Source organism: Myripristis murdjan, chromosome 3 (genome assembly GCF_902150065.1).
Source record: "Myripristis murdjan chromosome 3, fMyrMur1.1, whole genome shotgun sequence".
Classification (NCBI taxonomy): Eukaryota; Metazoa; Chordata; class Actinopteri; order Holocentriformes; family Holocentridae; genus Myripristis; species Myripristis murdjan.
In genome coordinates this window covers 12901922-12919347 of record NC_043982.1, presented here as the reverse complement: position 1 = coordinate 12919347, position 17426 = coordinate 12901922, and the positions used below count along the sequence as shown (strand labels likewise).

Below are 17426 nucleotides of genomic sequence, written 5' to 3'. Positions count from 1 at the left end.
CAGCATTTCGCTAGCAAATTGAGATAGATACATGTATATAGGCAGCGGTTTGCAACCAAAATGATAGAAATAAGGTATATTATAAAAGGACACACTAGGAGACCAACATTTTAAAGATTTTAATTGAAGGGCTCGGGCATGCGCTGCATTTATAGCTTATTATGACCGCTCGCCCCTGATATATGTAAAGGATGTCTAGATTTATTTGCGCTCGCCATTTTAATTCACCAAGCAACTTTAGTCAGGCTTCTCTCTTACAGTGTGTTCAGACCAAATGCGACGTGAACTTTAGCCTCACGGACTCACACGAATATGACTGTGAATTTTTTGCTCGAGTTAAAAAATTTCAACTCATGTAAATTTGCACTGCCCAGCGTGAATTCGCAACTATTTGTGTCTTTGTATTGACTCTGTATGTAATTGCCTTGTGTGAAAAACTTACTTCGTGTTTAGTCTGAACACACATCTGGCCCAGCAATAAATCAAAGAGAAACAAAATGTAAAATACATTTATGTGTTGCAAAGGAAGAATGTGACAACTAAAACATGGCGGTTGGAAATATACATACACTGTGTAAGAGAAAATCTTTGTCTTGAACAACTACATGTCCTATGCATACAACAAAAGAGTTAGCCCTATAATGCACAGAACTTTCAAAATGGCTGGGAACGATCTTATAAGATGCAGTACATCTTAATTCCTTCCTGGCTATCTATCAAGTGTAATTTCTTTCAGGTATCTGCTGAAGATTAACCACTGCAGGTACAGGCTCCATAATCTGTGCCAGACAGTTGTTAGATTCATACTGTGGTGTCAATAGCTCCATTCTACCCAGGCTGGAGGAGAGACTGTGTGTGATTTAATAGAGTGGTAGTATGATTGCCATCCAAATCAATAGCCAGGCATTTAGAGCTACAAAGCCTGGGTTCTTATTAAACCTCTAACTCCGCCTCTTCCTCCACCCCCTTGTTTGTTCATAGTCAGGTAAAGCAGTCACACTAAACAAACATGATCAGATGCACACACAAATGCACAAGAGCAGTAGTTAAGGGAGGACTGCTGTGGTAAAATGAAGTAGAGGGGCAGTTACTTACTGAGGCAAACTGACAACCTCTCATTAGCTTTGAATACAACTGACCGCTGTTGGAGGCAATATAGCTGATTTGAATTCAAAATGGTTTGGTGTAGTTGATTCAGCAACAACATGTGACCTGAGTTACAGAGATCTGAAAACATCACTAAACATGACTAGATTGGTATGGGATGGTCCACTCCAGTGTACTGTGACTTTGCCACCTAACTGATTAAAAAAAAAAAAAAAAAAAATCTTTTTTTGCCCCCTTGAGAAGCAGAGGCCTGTATGTCACAGTGTGTCTGTCAAGTACAGAGTGGTAGCCTATATCTCAAAACCTATATGGCTGATCTCCATGACATTTGGTGAAAACATTAATGCTGCCACCAAATGTCATGGGATGAAACTGAGCGATTTTGGTGACCTCATCTTTCCCCTAGGTCCACCAGAAGGCCCAGCACACTTGTTTAAAAAACAGCATCTGTGACTTAATAAACAAGACGTGGAGGCTGCATGGATACAGAGACTCAAACTGAGCTTTGTGGGCTGCTTAGCAAGCATGTGCTGCAAAAAAAACAAACAAACAAAAAGAACATTCATCTAAACATACTTGCATGCACAAACAATAGCAGCTAACAACATTGGCGAGCACCAATCAACAAGACTAGATTCAAAGGACAGCGATTGATGATTCCATGAAATATACCACTGAGGGAAATACCACACACCAATAGCTAGAGGAGGCTGGAGGTGGGAAATGGGACTGAATAACAATCCATCTGCTGGAGAAAGGAGGAGGTGAGAGACTGGGGGAGGGGTGTGGGGGATGGAAGGAGAAAAAAAAAAAAACAGGCTGGGACAATCTGTCTAGTGATGGGGAGGTTCTGCTGGCATCTCTTCAGTAGCATCACCTTATCTGGACAGGAGGAGAAGAGAGAGCTATTACTATTTTTAAATGAAACCATCTTCTCCACAAAAATTAACTTTGATTTGATGGAACAACTGTGTTGGTTGCCCATGGCAACCAGTGATTCACAAATGAGTATGTTCTTAATGGGTGCCCAATCTAGTAAATTGTGGGTACAGAATAACAAATAGAAAAAGGGGAGGGCAGGAGGATTGATGTATAATACATTTTCAATAAGGCACAACTAAGTGATTCCGGGTTACAAGTAGACAGCTGTGATGGATGCCTAATGTGGAATTAGTCAAAACTGTGATGCCCCTTCCCCTTTTCTCTATCAAGGCAGCTATCTCATTAAGAAGTCAACATCAATTACTAAAACGGGATTTAAACCTAAATGCATTACAAGCATGCAAACCTTAGTGTTGAAATGCAGTCTCGCATACTGGACTGTATATTACATTTACAAGAAAATACATTTCAAACAACTAAACAGCTCAAGGAAGATATATGATTACCTCAAGTTTTGGAGATAAAAGGAAGGTAAAAACTACAAGATGACCTGAAGAAAGATTATTGCAGGTCTGCAATACAAATGACAGCTGGAGTATGAAATTAACAACTGCAGGTCGATACTAATACACAAAGTTTTTAAGTTTAAGCTGAGGTTTCACTTTGTTTCACTCAAAATTTGATTTGTGGAACAGATGTTTTCAATAGTGCGGGTATTCAGATCTATGAGAGCCATCTGTAGAGAGGCAAGATGACATCTTGTTTGACAGCCCAGGAAAAACAATGATTAGTCGATAGTGGGTCAATACAACAAGTATGCTTGTTTAAGCAAGGATCATGTTTGCGCTCCACAAAGAGAATGAAGCAGGAAAAGGAGCAGCCGAATAACAGGGTCAAGAAAGCCCTTTGTTATAAAAAGTCATAAAGAATGACAAGGAGAGGACAAACTGTCATGCTGTCTCCCATAGTCATGGCATTAGAACCAACCAGCTAGCAAGAGCTGCCAAGTCCAGTAGTAATCCCAACATTATTAAGCTTCCAGAAGTGTTTTGGCTATTCATTTGTAGCACCAAAGTTTCAAATAGCTGGGTGAGATATGGTTCCACTTATTCATCCGATCAGAGAATTTACAGTGAAACAGTAACTAACATGAGGGAAATCACTTGTTGAACCACAGTACCACGTGATTGGCTTACTCAGGATTTTGCCTTGTGCACAAATTTAATAGAATAATTTCAGTTGAGAACAGCCAGGACATGTTTAATTTCTGTTTAAAAAACTAAACATAAGAAGGGCAGGCAAATGTGCAAATTTTGTATCTAAAACTAAGAACTGAAAGGAAAAATAGACACTGAGAGGTAGTGACAGAGAGCTTGGAAGTGGAACGGAGTCAAAGGTCATGGAATCTAGTCATTTTTGTCTTTTGAAAAAGCTCCCAATTTTACAGGAATATGAAGCTGAAGAGGAGAGAGAGACAGAGAGAGAGGGAGAGAGTGAGACAGACAGACAGACAGAGAAAGGCAGCTCCCTAAGGAAAATGCCCTCCACTCTCCTCCATCACTGCAGGTCTGCCTCCCCCCTCCTCCTCTCCTGGATGTCCGCCATTAGACACGCTCAATTGGATTCCTGTCAGATCTGCGGCCTCGCCCTGGGTCTCCTTCCTACGGGTGACTGAGCAGGCGGTGTGAGTGAGTGTGTGTGTGTGTCTGTGTGTGTCTATGGCTGTGCGAGAGACAGAGCTAAGCAACTTTCCCTAAAAAATTGCCAACACAAAATGACATACACATGGAAACACACACACACACACACACACACACACACACACACACACACACACACACACACACACAGTTCAAGGCTCAGTTTGCTCCAGGCAGTGGTCTAAAGAGAGCACGCTCCTATTAGCATGGGCCTTGGCACAGCAGGGTAAATGCTGACACAGATTTGACCGCGAGGTTACAACGCTGAGATTTACTGTATGCCTGCATTCACTGACCTAGCCTTGGCTTTGCCCTGAGATGTGTCTATGTGGTGTGGCCATTTGAATGAATTGCTGAGAATGTAAGCTGCCTACACCTTGACCCACCAAAGGGGAATAAATAGCTACCTCGGGCGTTTTGACCACATAATACTAGTCTTAAAACACTTGGTCTGGTCATCCCACAGAGGCAGTGTCATTAGCTGTAGTGTGGTCTGTTTGAACACAAACACTGCCGAACAGCAATAGCTCAAAAGAAAAGGTAGTTAAAACTAAAATATGCAGCTTTTGTGACATAAAAACAACAAATAAATAAAATATATCAAACCTACAGCGTACAATTGCAAAACCTCTTAACAATCCTGAAGCCAACGTGTGCTTTGTGGAGATTTGTTGAGACGTAATGGTATAAACCAATTCCATATCACATAAACAAGCCATGCTCATGCTGTTTTCAGCCCCTTTTCTCCTCCAAAATTTGTTGCCAAAGTCCATACCAGATTTAGTCTCCTCCAGCTACCTCCCCTACAGTTTAAGAGAAGCACTCTAGCCCTCCCATTCCTTAAAATTAACAACAGAGGAATCCATGAAGCGAGTGAACGCAACCACCGAGGCAAGTGATACCACTCAGCTGAAAAGGTCATGTTCCAAGTCAAAAAGAGAACATGAAAAGAAACATTGCAAAACACGGATCAATACAAGACTGTTAACCTGTAAGATGTATCTTTAGCTCCCTTTAGTGGTTGGTTTAGCCTGCAGTCTCAGAGGTTAGCAAAGTTAGTCCTACAGGCTGGCCTCCTTGAGACTGTGACATATCTGGGAAGAAGAGAGGAGTGGCTTTGTAAATAATTTATATTTAAAAAAATGTATTGCTGATATTGATACCATCTAGAGGTCAGTTAAAATCATTTAGTGCACTAAACACTATCACTTTGCATGCAATTATGTGCGTAAATATCTAATTGGCTTATTTGTATGAAGTAGGCTTTCCACTAATGTTTGGGACAATTCAGATTTATATGATGTGCTGTCTGCTTCTATCATATATGGAAACAGTGGGGCAAGTGGACACAGCAGAGGGAAATTAAAGCATCAATAACAATGGCAGAAAAAAAGTAGGAAACAAATGACCAGCCAAGCTAAATGTGTGGCAGAATGTTCCAGGAATACAGGAGGACATCCACATTACTTAGTTTTTTATTGCTGAATGTCTGTCTGCTTCAAAGCCTGTGGAGACTTCAAAGATGTTGGTTAACTAAGGCACAGGCAAGATATTGTATAAAGAAGACAGTTCTGCAAGATGAGCGGCAAATGCTTGGATGTGAACCCCGGTGCAATCTAACCATCCTGATTGTGTTGTGGATTCCTAAAATCAGACAGTGAGACAAGTTAAAATAGCTCAGACACACTGGTCATTCTGTCAGCTGATATTTTTGCTGCAGAATAGGGACAACACTGCTCACACAATTCTCATGGCTGTGAACCAGGCCTTCCAAAGAGCATTTCTACAGGAGATCCATTTATACCAAAACCTTACATAAACATTCTGTAATGGTTAACATGATTGTTTAACTGAAATTGGGTGACTCCAGCATAGGAGGGTGAAGTGTACAGAGAGAGATGTCTGCATACTTTAGGTACACAGGGACTTCAAGGGTGTGCATGCACACACCCTTAAAATCTGAGATTCAGCAGACTAGACTTGCAAGTCACAAAATCCAACAGCCAAGACAGAAAGAAAACCTGACGGTGGTGACATCTGACGGTGGTGACACAAACCTGCTCTTTAATATGATAAGCATGAGTTGTTCACATTAGCCAGCTTGTTTTCGCCCTGTTGCTACCTACATCAGACCTCTTCTTTAAAAGTATACATTTATTCCATAATCTAATCTAATATTTTTTATACAGAAGTGATGGTGTTGACAATTTATGGTTGTGACAGTAGCAGTGTCCAAAAATATGAAGAGATTTAAGAGAAAATAGCAAACTTCCAGGAGCCTGAGTGGTCTTGAAGCATGCAGTAGAGCTGAAGGTTTGAAAAGGGCTCCTCAGGAATGTAACTGACCTTGTAGTTTTTTTATTATTATTTTTTAAATAAATATCTGACAGTGGTGACGAATATCTGGGACACATTTTGAGCAACCACAAAATAATAGTAAATATTGTTCAAAACTCATCGTTTGTAGTTTTTAATACATATTATGATGTACTCATTCATGTGGTAAAGATATTATTCAATGAAATTATTAATTTTTGTTGTTTTAATCAAGTTGAAATGATTATCTCCTATCCAAGGACAACTGGTTTTGTAGGCCATGGGCCAACATATAATCATTAAATGAATAAAAATTAAAAATAAACCTATAAAAGAACCTTACAAATGTGCAAAGGACCCCCTGATTATGCCCTTGATTCTTTTTATTCATTAAATTTCCAGCAGAAATAGCATTTTTCTTAGTGGGATGTGATTTATCCAAATTCTCAAGAATCAGTGATATTCAAATGTAGCATGATTTTCACGGATGATACTTCCACATTCTGTGAACAGAGCTCTGGTTATGAGCCGGTGTGCCAGCAAGCAGCGGGGTGGGCAGGGACCAGTTCCATATTCATATATCTGCACATTTTAATGAGTTGCATTTCTATAATTTTAAGGTAGTAAAGGATGTTTATTTGTTTTTTTCCCATGGAAAAACATATAAATATGTAATACTGATGAACAGAGATTATTTTTAGGGGCTTAACAAATGGCGGTGGGGGTGTTTGATATTTATTTTGGGTGAACTACTCCTTTAAGGACAACACGCTGGTTAAAGCTGAATAATGATGATGTAATCCTTTATTGATATCTATTGGGAAATTTTCTTCCACTGTTGGCTGTTTGCCAACATGAGGCTTGAACCTGGGTCCTGTGATTGAAACATTGTCCATGTTCTTCAATGTGTCAGTATGAATCGCTGTAATACCTTCCTTACAGCAATCCCCTCCTGTTAGATTTTAGCCAGTAACACAAGTCTGGACAGCTTAGAAAACATTACTCTTCTACAAAGTCTGGCAATATTTAGGTGAGTGCTAGGGCATCTGTATTACTGCATCTCTCAGCAGTGATATGCCTATTTCTACACTATATTAATCAGACATTACTGCCAAAACAATTGGCTATAGACCAGTTTTAACACTGAAGACTTTCCATTTCATCACACTGAGGAAGGTATATCCTTGCTAGATCATTTTACCCTATATCAAACAACCAGCTTATCTAAGGCACAAGGATATTCCTTTTGTAGCTTTATTGTATCCATCATTACATCTGTTTTTTCTGTCTTAGATCAGATTGGCTGATGTGTATTTGTGTGTGTGTGTGTGTGTGTGTGTGTGTGTGTGTGTGTAAGTATGTGAGGAAGGGAGGGATTTCTGGTAACTTGTGCGTCTGGAGCCAAACACCCAACCCCATCTAGTTTATGAAGTCGGGCACCCATCAATGTCAGTCAGAGGAGGTGCTGTACACTGTTCTACACATAGAGACAAGGGCAGACACACACACACACACACACACACACACACACACACACACAAACACACACAAAGATTTTCACATGTGAAAGTATTTTTTTCTTGAATCAACTAACTGTAATTATAACTGCACTGCTGGGCTGGGCTGATTAACGATGTGGTGACAAATAGGGCACGTGGTGATATCGAAAAAAGTATTCTGCAACATGGAATGGACATAATGTTCTGACAGGACCTCTGAAGGAAACCTCGTCAAAAAACATCAAAGGCATTCATGCATAAAATACATATATGAGATGAACAGTGAAGGCTAAGAAAGGAGGAGGAGGAGGTTGAGAGAGAGAGAGAGAGAGAGAGAGAGAGAGAGAGAGAGGTTGTTTATTGTTGCAGCAGTGACATTTTAAGAGCAACCTTTGCTCAAGCTAATTTGCAAAATTTCACAATTTTTGATAATGAAATGATTCCATATAAAAATGAGATTTATCATATCATGACAGTCAAGTGGAAAATAACCTTGCATTTCAAATGTCCCCCCCTCCCTCATGAAAAAGGCTTCTGTCAAAATACCGGGCGTAACATAAGGAACAGGAATGAGGCAGAGGACAAAAACACACAGCAAGGCCCCACTTCCTCTGTTTTCTACCTCTCTCCCTCATAAAGACACGTGGAAAGATACACAGCTTTGGTGTACGAAGCAGACTAAGGAGTGAGCAGTAAAAGAGTCAAAGAGGCATGAAATCCATTTCAGTGTGTAGTAGATGTCAGTTGGGCGCAGGGCAGGGACTCCAGTAGGCTAATTAGTTACTATTATCTGTCGCGCCCAGTGGCCTGAGCCGCTAATCCTGCTGATTAAACACAGTGGGTCTCCACAGTTCCATGGAGTAGCACCACACTGATAAGGCCACCGATGACAGTGCTGTCTGAATGGACCTGGACTAGATGGGACAGGCTCTGTTCTGCTCCAGACTATAGCAAAGCAAACGAATCTGACTATCTTACAAAGATAGGAGGATACTGTTTTGATACAGCTGAGGTTTAAATAGTTACCAAACATCATCAAGCACCTTGGACAGCTTCTCCAAATTGAAGGTGCAAACAAATAAACTTGTTATCATTATCATTATCATTACTGTTATCATCATTTTGTCAGTTTGATCTGAGAGGTTTATTGCAATATAGACTTCCCAACCAAATATCTAGCCCACATTCTATTTGCTCTCATAATTGAGATAGAGAACTGTTGCTAGTTAGTGGGCCTACATGACAACATTCTCATTTTTAAAATAAATGATTTTATTGTCTAGGTTCTCATCACACAAAAGGTCAGCTGACCAGTGGGGCTATCTCATAAAAAAGGCCAAAACACGAGGTCATGTCCTGTCAGTGAACAACAGCAGGGTACATCAAAAGCCTACAGAGAGATAGAGCCAAACCACCACCCGACATCTCACCCTACTCTAGAGCAGAGTATATGACAGTAATACAGATAAATGCTATAAAATGATAACATCTGATTCACTGATTAACTGGACTATTACTGTCATTGTTAGATAGTCCAATATTTTTAGTGAAAACATATAAGCTGACATACAATTGATGGTTGTGAAATCATGGCAATTTCAGAAAATTGCACCAGCGCTGATGCTATGTGGTGCTGACTGGTCGCATAACCAGAGAAAACACAGCATTTACACACATTAATGTGTATCTTGCTAACCGCCGTTGGGTCATTTTCATCCATGCAGTAAATAAATAAATAAATAAATGAACAAACCAATAAATCAATCAATAAATAAAGGAATAAATGAATAAATAAATAAACTGTATGTATGTATGTATTTATTTATTTATTTTATGCTGGTGTTCATTTTACTCTGTCAGACCAAGTTTTAGAGCTCTATATCATCCACTGGAGGTGGTCTTATATCAGAATCAGAATCAGAAATACTTTATTGATCTGGTATATCCCCGAAATGGCCTGAGTTTGGCTTGATGCTGGCGCTTTCAGAAAGGTCACAGGGTCATCAAAAAAGAGAAAGAGGTGTTCTTCCTCTAGGGGTCATGTATGTGTCCAGCAAATTTGAAAAGATTGTAAAAAATGTTTTCCGAGTTACCGCATTCACAGACAGTATTTTAATTAAATACAGCTTAAGACTGAGCTGAGAAGCAGAGTGGGGACAGAGGCACTGGAACTAGTGGTAAGTGGCCAAATGTAGGCATCTAAGATGTGAAATTTGTATTTCAAACAGGACTTCCCACCCTTCCTTTTGCTCCATTCATACTCACAGTGAACATGGAGCGGAAGTTGCTGAGATCAGTGAACAGCTCCTCCACAGAGGTCTTCTTGGGGTCGACAGCAAAGTATTCCACCATATTCTGGTAAAGCGTCTCCATGTTGTTGTGCATCACCACCAGCTTGCCATACTGCTCTCGTGCACACTGGCTGAAGCTGTGAGGGTTGGGGTCAAGGCCAGTAACACATCCCTTTCACATTACAGCGTAAATACAAAATATTGGCATTTGATGTTTATTGTGTGCAATTTCAAGTGTTAGTTAAGTGTTGCTGCATGTGCACTTCTGCCCTCTTTCAGAGCAATATAGGCAGTGAAACAACACAGCGAAAGTTGGTCATACTTGTTGCTATAAGGCTGTCCACATGAGCACATCTGCCTAGAGCTGCAGAGCACATTGTGAGCGGTAGACTGTGGAGTTGGCAGCGGGGGCTCCCATACTGTCAGTCAGATTACTGCTACAATGTGTTCACTGCCACGACCTCCCGCAGCCTATAGCATCTGTGACTCATGTCTGGCTGCTGGCAAAGTGTGTGTGCCTATGTGTATGTCTACACACACACACACACACACACACACACACACACACACACACACACACACACACTCAACTGTGTATTTCTGTTTGCAAAGCACAGTATAAACTAACGCCAGAAAGCACATCCTGTTCTGCTGTTGGATATAGACAGGTTTCATAAAAAAGCGCACGCGCACACACACACGCGCGCGCGCGCACACACACACACACACACACACACACAGTATCCTCACACATACAAAAACATAAAGGTGACCAATCCTTTGAAGAAGATGAAAGTCTAGCATCCACAATGCAGTGAATAGGTTACTAAGGATATGAAGAATGACCAAATCAATAGATACAGAGAAGGGCAAAGAAAAAAAAGAGAATACTTAGAAGTCAAAGGGAGGAAACACATGTTGTAGACAAAATCAAAGAACTCAACTCATTTAGCACCACTGCTGTCATTTTTACCAACCTGGCTGACAGGATTACTGCTCTCTGGGATAGGGGTGTGGGGGACCCTATGTTGGGTATAAATTTTGGGGATTCGTTGTAAACATGACTCTAATTTGTAAGATTATAAACTATGTAGAGTGAAGGGGAAGATGGAGGAACAGGGGAAAGAATAGCCAAGATGAATAAATAGGCACCATATGTAGGTGTAGCTATGGTCTACATATAGCACCACATTTCAAAGTGCGGCCCTTGTAAACATTTGTCGTGGCCCGCAATGAGTTGACCTCTTAAACTCCACCAAGGTTGCCGGTAAGCTCAGCCGATGTACTTTCTTTCAGAGGCTGTAGCGGGCTAAATACTGAGCCCAAGTGAGGCTAAATTTTTGTAGGGAGAGCATGGCATTGCCATTTTCAATGGGGTCCCTTGATCTCTCACTTCAAGATAATGGTTTCTATGGTTGCCAACATTATGCTAATTCCATGCAGTTTTTTGTAACCTACATCCCAAAGTACTTTGCTTTAAAGAATGGTAAAACTGCAGCCCCTGGACCTAAGCTGTCATGTTAGGAATGGTTGCATGGCAACTTGTGAGTCGTCTATGACTTGCCTCCTCGCAAGACAGATGATGGCATAATTGCAGTTGCATTAGCTGGTTAGCGAAATGGAAGAGCCGGGGCCATTACACAAAAAATGTTGTGTCAGTTTGGAGTAAAGGAACTTTCAGGAGAAAATATTCTAATTTCAAGTTAAGCACACTTGAACTAACCAGTTATGACTTGGATACTAATAACTGTGAAATTCTAATTCTCACTGCTTAAAGTTTAGGTGCTAGGCATTCTAACATTTAGCCAATAAAGTTACTAAAACATAATTTACATAACATGTGAATAATCTTTCAGCACCCAGCTCTATACCAGTTGGTTTCTAAAATAGTCACCAAAAAAGCCACCTTTGTGTCAAGATCCATTTTGTTATTTCTGCCAGGTAGCTGAATACATGACAAATTGTAATTATGTCTGAGTCAAAAATATAATACAATACAATACAAAATACAATACAAAATCTAGAACATAACAGTGTGACCTCACAGTCCAACAATATGGATTATGCTGCTTTAAAGTTGTTTTTGGGGTTTCTTCACCCATCTTTTTTGAGCACTAAAGAAACTGTTTCATTCACTACAGTTGGTTCAGAGAAGGCTGCTATGGAGCAGCCAAGCAAAGTCTTACCTAGCAAACTCACTGTGTGTTATACTGACATAAAAAAAACAAAACAAAACAAAACAAAACAAAAAAACTCCAGCAGTATTTCATCTGACATGAGGGTAAACAGTTTATGTCAACTTTCATTTTGGAGTGTGCTATTTCTTTAACATGTGGTTCTTTACAATTTATTTTCAGAGCACACAAATGCAGATAAGCTGCCTGGTCCAGCAAATATCGCTTAATTTCTTTAATATATGCTTTACTGCATAAGCAGACATGCACACAAATATAGCAAACACTACTGATTTTAAGCTTGCTTATACTGTGGGCCCACCCAATAACTTGCCTAACACAGAAGACTGCTAAGAGCAGGGACAGCAAGGGACAGCTTTGGTGTATTTGTGAGTACAAATAGGCAATGGCTGTGTCAACACAGAGCTGGAGAGGTGTCAGCGCAAAGTAAGAGAAAGCACTAGAGCACTTCCATGTACTACCTTGGCTCAGTCAAGCATACTGTAAGCTAATACACACATACACACACACACACACACACACACACACACACACACACACACAGACTGAGAGACATGTTTGTGCTCACAACTTGAAGACTGAAAGGTTGCCCAGAGAGATCAGGGGTGAGAGGGAAAGAAGCAGTACAACATGTAAAAGCCTAGAAAGGTCAAAGCTACAATGATAAACATTTTATACATCTCCAATCAGACTGATGTTTCTTTGGTTTGGTGCATTGTTAACTTGCAAATCCAACTAATGAAGCCAAAAAATCCTTGATTCACAGCTCTCCCATGGGTGGCAAAAACAGGAGTGTGTGTGTGTGGTGGTGTTAGTGTGTGGGCAGCCACTCTGGCCTCTATTGTGCCCCTACATTATAGCTCAATTGATGGGCCTATTTGCTGTCTGGCCCCAGTTAAATCTGGCTGGGACTACCTATTCACTGCTGGGTAAATGCTGTTCAATAGGTGCTGCTCTCAGATTGACTTGTCAGTAGTTCCATCCAAGCTGGGGGGCTCGCGGGCAGAGGCATGAGAGAGGCCAGTGCGGGTGATGGGAAAAAAGATGGAGAAAAGAAGAGATAGTTGAGAGCCATGGCAGATAAGTATAGTGGAGGGGATAGTATCTCTCCTGCTCTTATTCCCTCTCTCCTGGCATCTATTCTTCGCAAGTATCCCTACTGCTCCCTTGCTCCTTTTTCTGTCCATCATCCATCATTCCTTATCTACATTATCATGTTTTCACTCAGCTCATTTCCTGTAAATTTTTGGCCTGATGGTGGCGCTGTGGTGGGATGGATTTGGAGAAGTTTTCAAAATGCCAAACCGCGGTGTCAAAATCCGTCATTCCCCCAAATTTTGTCCAAAGCAGGCCACTATGGGTTCAGAATTTGTGAAGTACAGACGAAATCTGTTTGATCAGTCCCTAGCCAGGTGGCCAGTAAGGAACTTGGAATTACAGCATAGGGCCAGGTTTACACCACTGTGTTTTTATGTGTACCAGCTGAGACTACTGTGACCCTCTTTGTTCGCCATACTTATCGCGGAATCAGCCAGTCAAATTGAAACTGCTTACCACCACTTGGTCTATGGTTTTGCTATTTTTGCGTTATTCGAGATGTGGCAACACATTTCTGATATTGAGCCACCAATAAGAAAACATGAAGACGAAGAGAGAAGTTCATGAAGTCTTTAATTAGTATCACTGAAGATAAAACTATTTTTCTTTACAAGAAACCTGGAATAGGGAGGCAGAGCAGTGAGAGACAGAGCTGTCAAACCCATTCGTAGTGCACCTTTCTGGGTTGCACTCAGCTCAAGTCCTAGGCTAACTACTACAGTACGAACCACCGCTGCCCCAGCCCCATGGGCTATTGATCAAAACTACATGAGGAAGGCCAGGTGCCGTGTGTATTATTGAACACACACACACACATACGCACCTGGTCTGAGACAGACCTGTCAACCTCATCCACTAAGGACTACCTCAGAGAACAGTGAATAATTAACAGTGCTGCCATACATGGATCTGGATAGCTGTCAAATAGGGACCTGGATATCCAGAGAAGGCACTGAAGAACGAAAGGAAAACTATCTATCTATCTATCTATCTATCTATATGTATATATGTATCTATATCTATATCTATATATATCTATATCCACAGACACACACACACATTAATAGATAAATATATCTAGATATAGATATATATTACTTTATTTCTTCATTTTCACTGTGAGATATTTGGAATCTTATAAATGAAACAAAATCTGACAATGGATGAACAGACCCCATACTGCACTTTCTCTGGCTCCATCAGGGAACAAAGCCTCAAGTCCACTTAAATCACAACTGAGGTACTCAGACAGAAGGAGAATGGCAGAAAGAGGGAGGCAGCATATCTAATAGTTTTAAAGGTTAAGTAAGGGTGTTTGTTTGAGTATTTGATAATTCAAAGACTTAAAAAGGGTCCCTTCCTTTCATATAATAAATCCAGGAATGATGCTAAACCACTGCATCCTGCAGTGCCAGCCTATGCAGCATTCTAATTAATGTCAGCATGCTAACAAACTTCAGATCCAGGAATGGCACTCTAACTTTCTATGCTCTTTTATTTGTTACTGTAAAAGCCGTCTTCAGTGAACAATGCCTGGCAGTAGCACTGAAAGCACAAGCTGTGTGGTGGTGCATGAGTGCCTGCGTGTGTAAAGGATATAGCCATTTTAGTGAAGAACATGTCATTGGGGTCATCAGGGGAGGAGAAAGTCTCCAGGTCTCTTTCCAGCTGCAGCAGCTGCCTCTCCATCTGCCTCAGGCTCTTTTCCAGATTCTCTGCAGAGACTGAGACACACACACACACACACACACACACACACACACACACACACACACACACACACCAAGGAAATATGAAGAGAGAAACAGAGACAGGACAAATCAATTACAGGTAAAATCAAATGCATTATTGTTTTGAGGCTGTGTAAGAATCACAGAAAACAACACAAAAAAGATAAGAGAAAACATGAGAGAAAAACCAGCTCAGTTGCAAAGCATGCTTATTACAGGTTCCCACTGTGCCAGGAACACCATGGAAATAAACGACTGAAACAAAAATAAACATCAAGTGATAGTACATCCAGTGCAGAGCTTGTTATTATTCAGTGTGCTACTTTTATGTGAACCTGCCTGTGTGTGTGAACCAGTAAACAGTCGTGGGAATATCCTTGCTGACGCAGACAATGCAAACAAATGCCATATTTGTTGATCATATATTTATTATATTGCATGTGGCTCTTCAGAAAAGCAAAGATGATACTAGATTTAAAAACTCAAGTGTGTACAAGCTTGGCTGCTTAATAAAAATCCTTTCATCCCTTTCATGTTTTGTTCATATCAACAGGTGTGCGCACCATGAAGGTGGGAGAGCAGGGGGACACTGAGCCTAACTTTCTGTTAACTTGATCATGGCTGACACTTCAAGCTAGCCATTGAATATGCCATGTGGCTTAAATTACCCTGATTAAACCATACTTGACAAAAAGGCATAAGCTGCTTATTTTTAAGTAGTTTCAAATTTCCCTTGATCCTAATACATGCATTAAGAGTAGAAAAAAGACGACATCAATGTAGCTAAGCTTCTCACTGAACTTACAGTGTAAACCACATTTACTGATGGGCACACACTGCGCTGCTGTGAACACACACATTCACACACACTCACACACTCACACACACACACACACAAAATGCACACTCACACAGACAGCTCAACACACACACACACACACACACACACACACACACACACACACACACACACACACACACACACACACACACACAAAAAGGAAAACAAGAAATCTGTAGGAGCAGAAGTTGTAGAATTTCTTTTCACATTTTTAGTGGAGTTTGAGTTTGGCCTATTCACTCCTGAAGATGTGCATGGGCATGTGCATGTACGTACTGTATATAGACACTCACTCACAAGCAGATATTCAACTGCCTGAAAGGAAAGGTCTTTGGCACTTTTCACTCTACTGTAACTCCTGATTGGGAGAGAAGGCAGAATGTAATGCAGTAACAAAGGGGAGACTTTGTTACTGCAGCAAAGAACACTGCACTAGCTGCTAGCTAGTGCAGCTATGCCTGACAACTAATTTTTCAGCTCCACACCTTCTAGTCATTGCATGTTTTACTTTTCGCCTCAAATTTCTATCTTCACACTGTCTTTGGCACCTTCATTCTTTCTTGGCCCTCCTCCTTCTCTCTCCTCTTCTTCTCTCTCTCATTGTTAGGCACTTGAAGAAAAGAGTTGACAGTCAGTCAAAGACTCTGATCACTCTCCAGTCCTCCTATCCTTCACCAGCCTGACGCTACATTGTACATTGCGATGTTTCAATCACGGCAGTATTCACAGAGCAACTGTACTGCACTGATTGGTTGTTATGTTTTTTTTTTTTTTTTATGATAGGACAAAAACTAGCACTGCTAGTCTGGAAAGTTTTTTTTCTGCCCAAGTACAAAGCAGCAACCTGGTTTAGTAGAGTGTAATCTGCCTGCACTTTACACACACACACACACACACACACACACACACACACACACACACACACAGAAGATGTGTGCATTCAATCTTATTTGGATGGGTGTTTTTTGCTTTCAGAGAGAGAGAGAGAGAGACAGAGGCAGAGCATGCACTTAAGCCATAAATACAAACAGACACACAGGCAAGCTCTGCTCTTGTGCAAAAAGAAAAATCCTGACAAATGTTTGAAAAATTATAGGGCTAGTATTGCAGTCAATGTAGACCCAAAAAACCCCAGCGCCAAGCAACATTTGCTGGTCTATGTTAGGCACGTATGAAATTTTGGTGAAAAACAAACCTTAGCTTTTATTGATCCATTTGTGAATTACTGTTTAACAAGCCTGCTCTTACTGTTTGAAACATCTTGTCTTTTTGCCTTTGACATTAACAAGACTGTTAATCGCCATGAAAGTGTGGTAGAAAAGACTGGGTCAACAAGTCAATCTGTGAGAGTGAAAACTGGTGAGGGGAAAAAAAACGGGCTTAAGTGGATGCAACAGTAACAAGAAAAATAAAGATATTTTGCTAAAAAAAAAAAAAAAAAGTAATAAAAGCAGGTACTAAAATGTGAAAAAGTAGTAACTTATCCTGAACTGTATTTTTACTTCATATGATGGTGACCGTGCAATCTAAGTGAACACTTAAACCCACACATTTGTGCACATGCACAAAGTCATCAGGTTATTGAAAACCACTATTCCATCTAGAAATGATAACTTGCTGTCTTTTATTACTCGATCATGGCATGGTATAAAGGCATCAGCAATGAGCACAATGTTCATTATCATTGTTAACACTGAATCATGATTTGAAATTCAAAATACAAAATGCAAAGTTAGCAACACAGAGTATTATGTTACAATCTCTTCA

General features: G+C 40.5%; 1 protein-coding gene across 5 annotated transcripts in view; it reads right to left on the bottom strand.

Annotated features, from left to right (window-relative positions):
* Positions 1-17426, bottom strand: part of LOC115379801 (protein diaphanous homolog 3) — a 292946-nt gene that overhangs the window by 81743 nt on the left and 193777 nt on the right. For all 5 annotated transcript variants that reach the window (XM_030080714.1, XM_030080729.1, XM_030080736.1 and 2 more), the window contains 2 exons: positions 14688-14812; positions 9770-9934 (listed from right to left, as the gene is read on the bottom strand). In XM_030080714.1, the coding sequence (XP_029936574.1) occupies positions 9770-9934; positions 14688-14812 (290 nt within the window). The remainder of the gene's footprint in view (positions 1-9769; positions 9935-14687; positions 14813-17426) is intronic.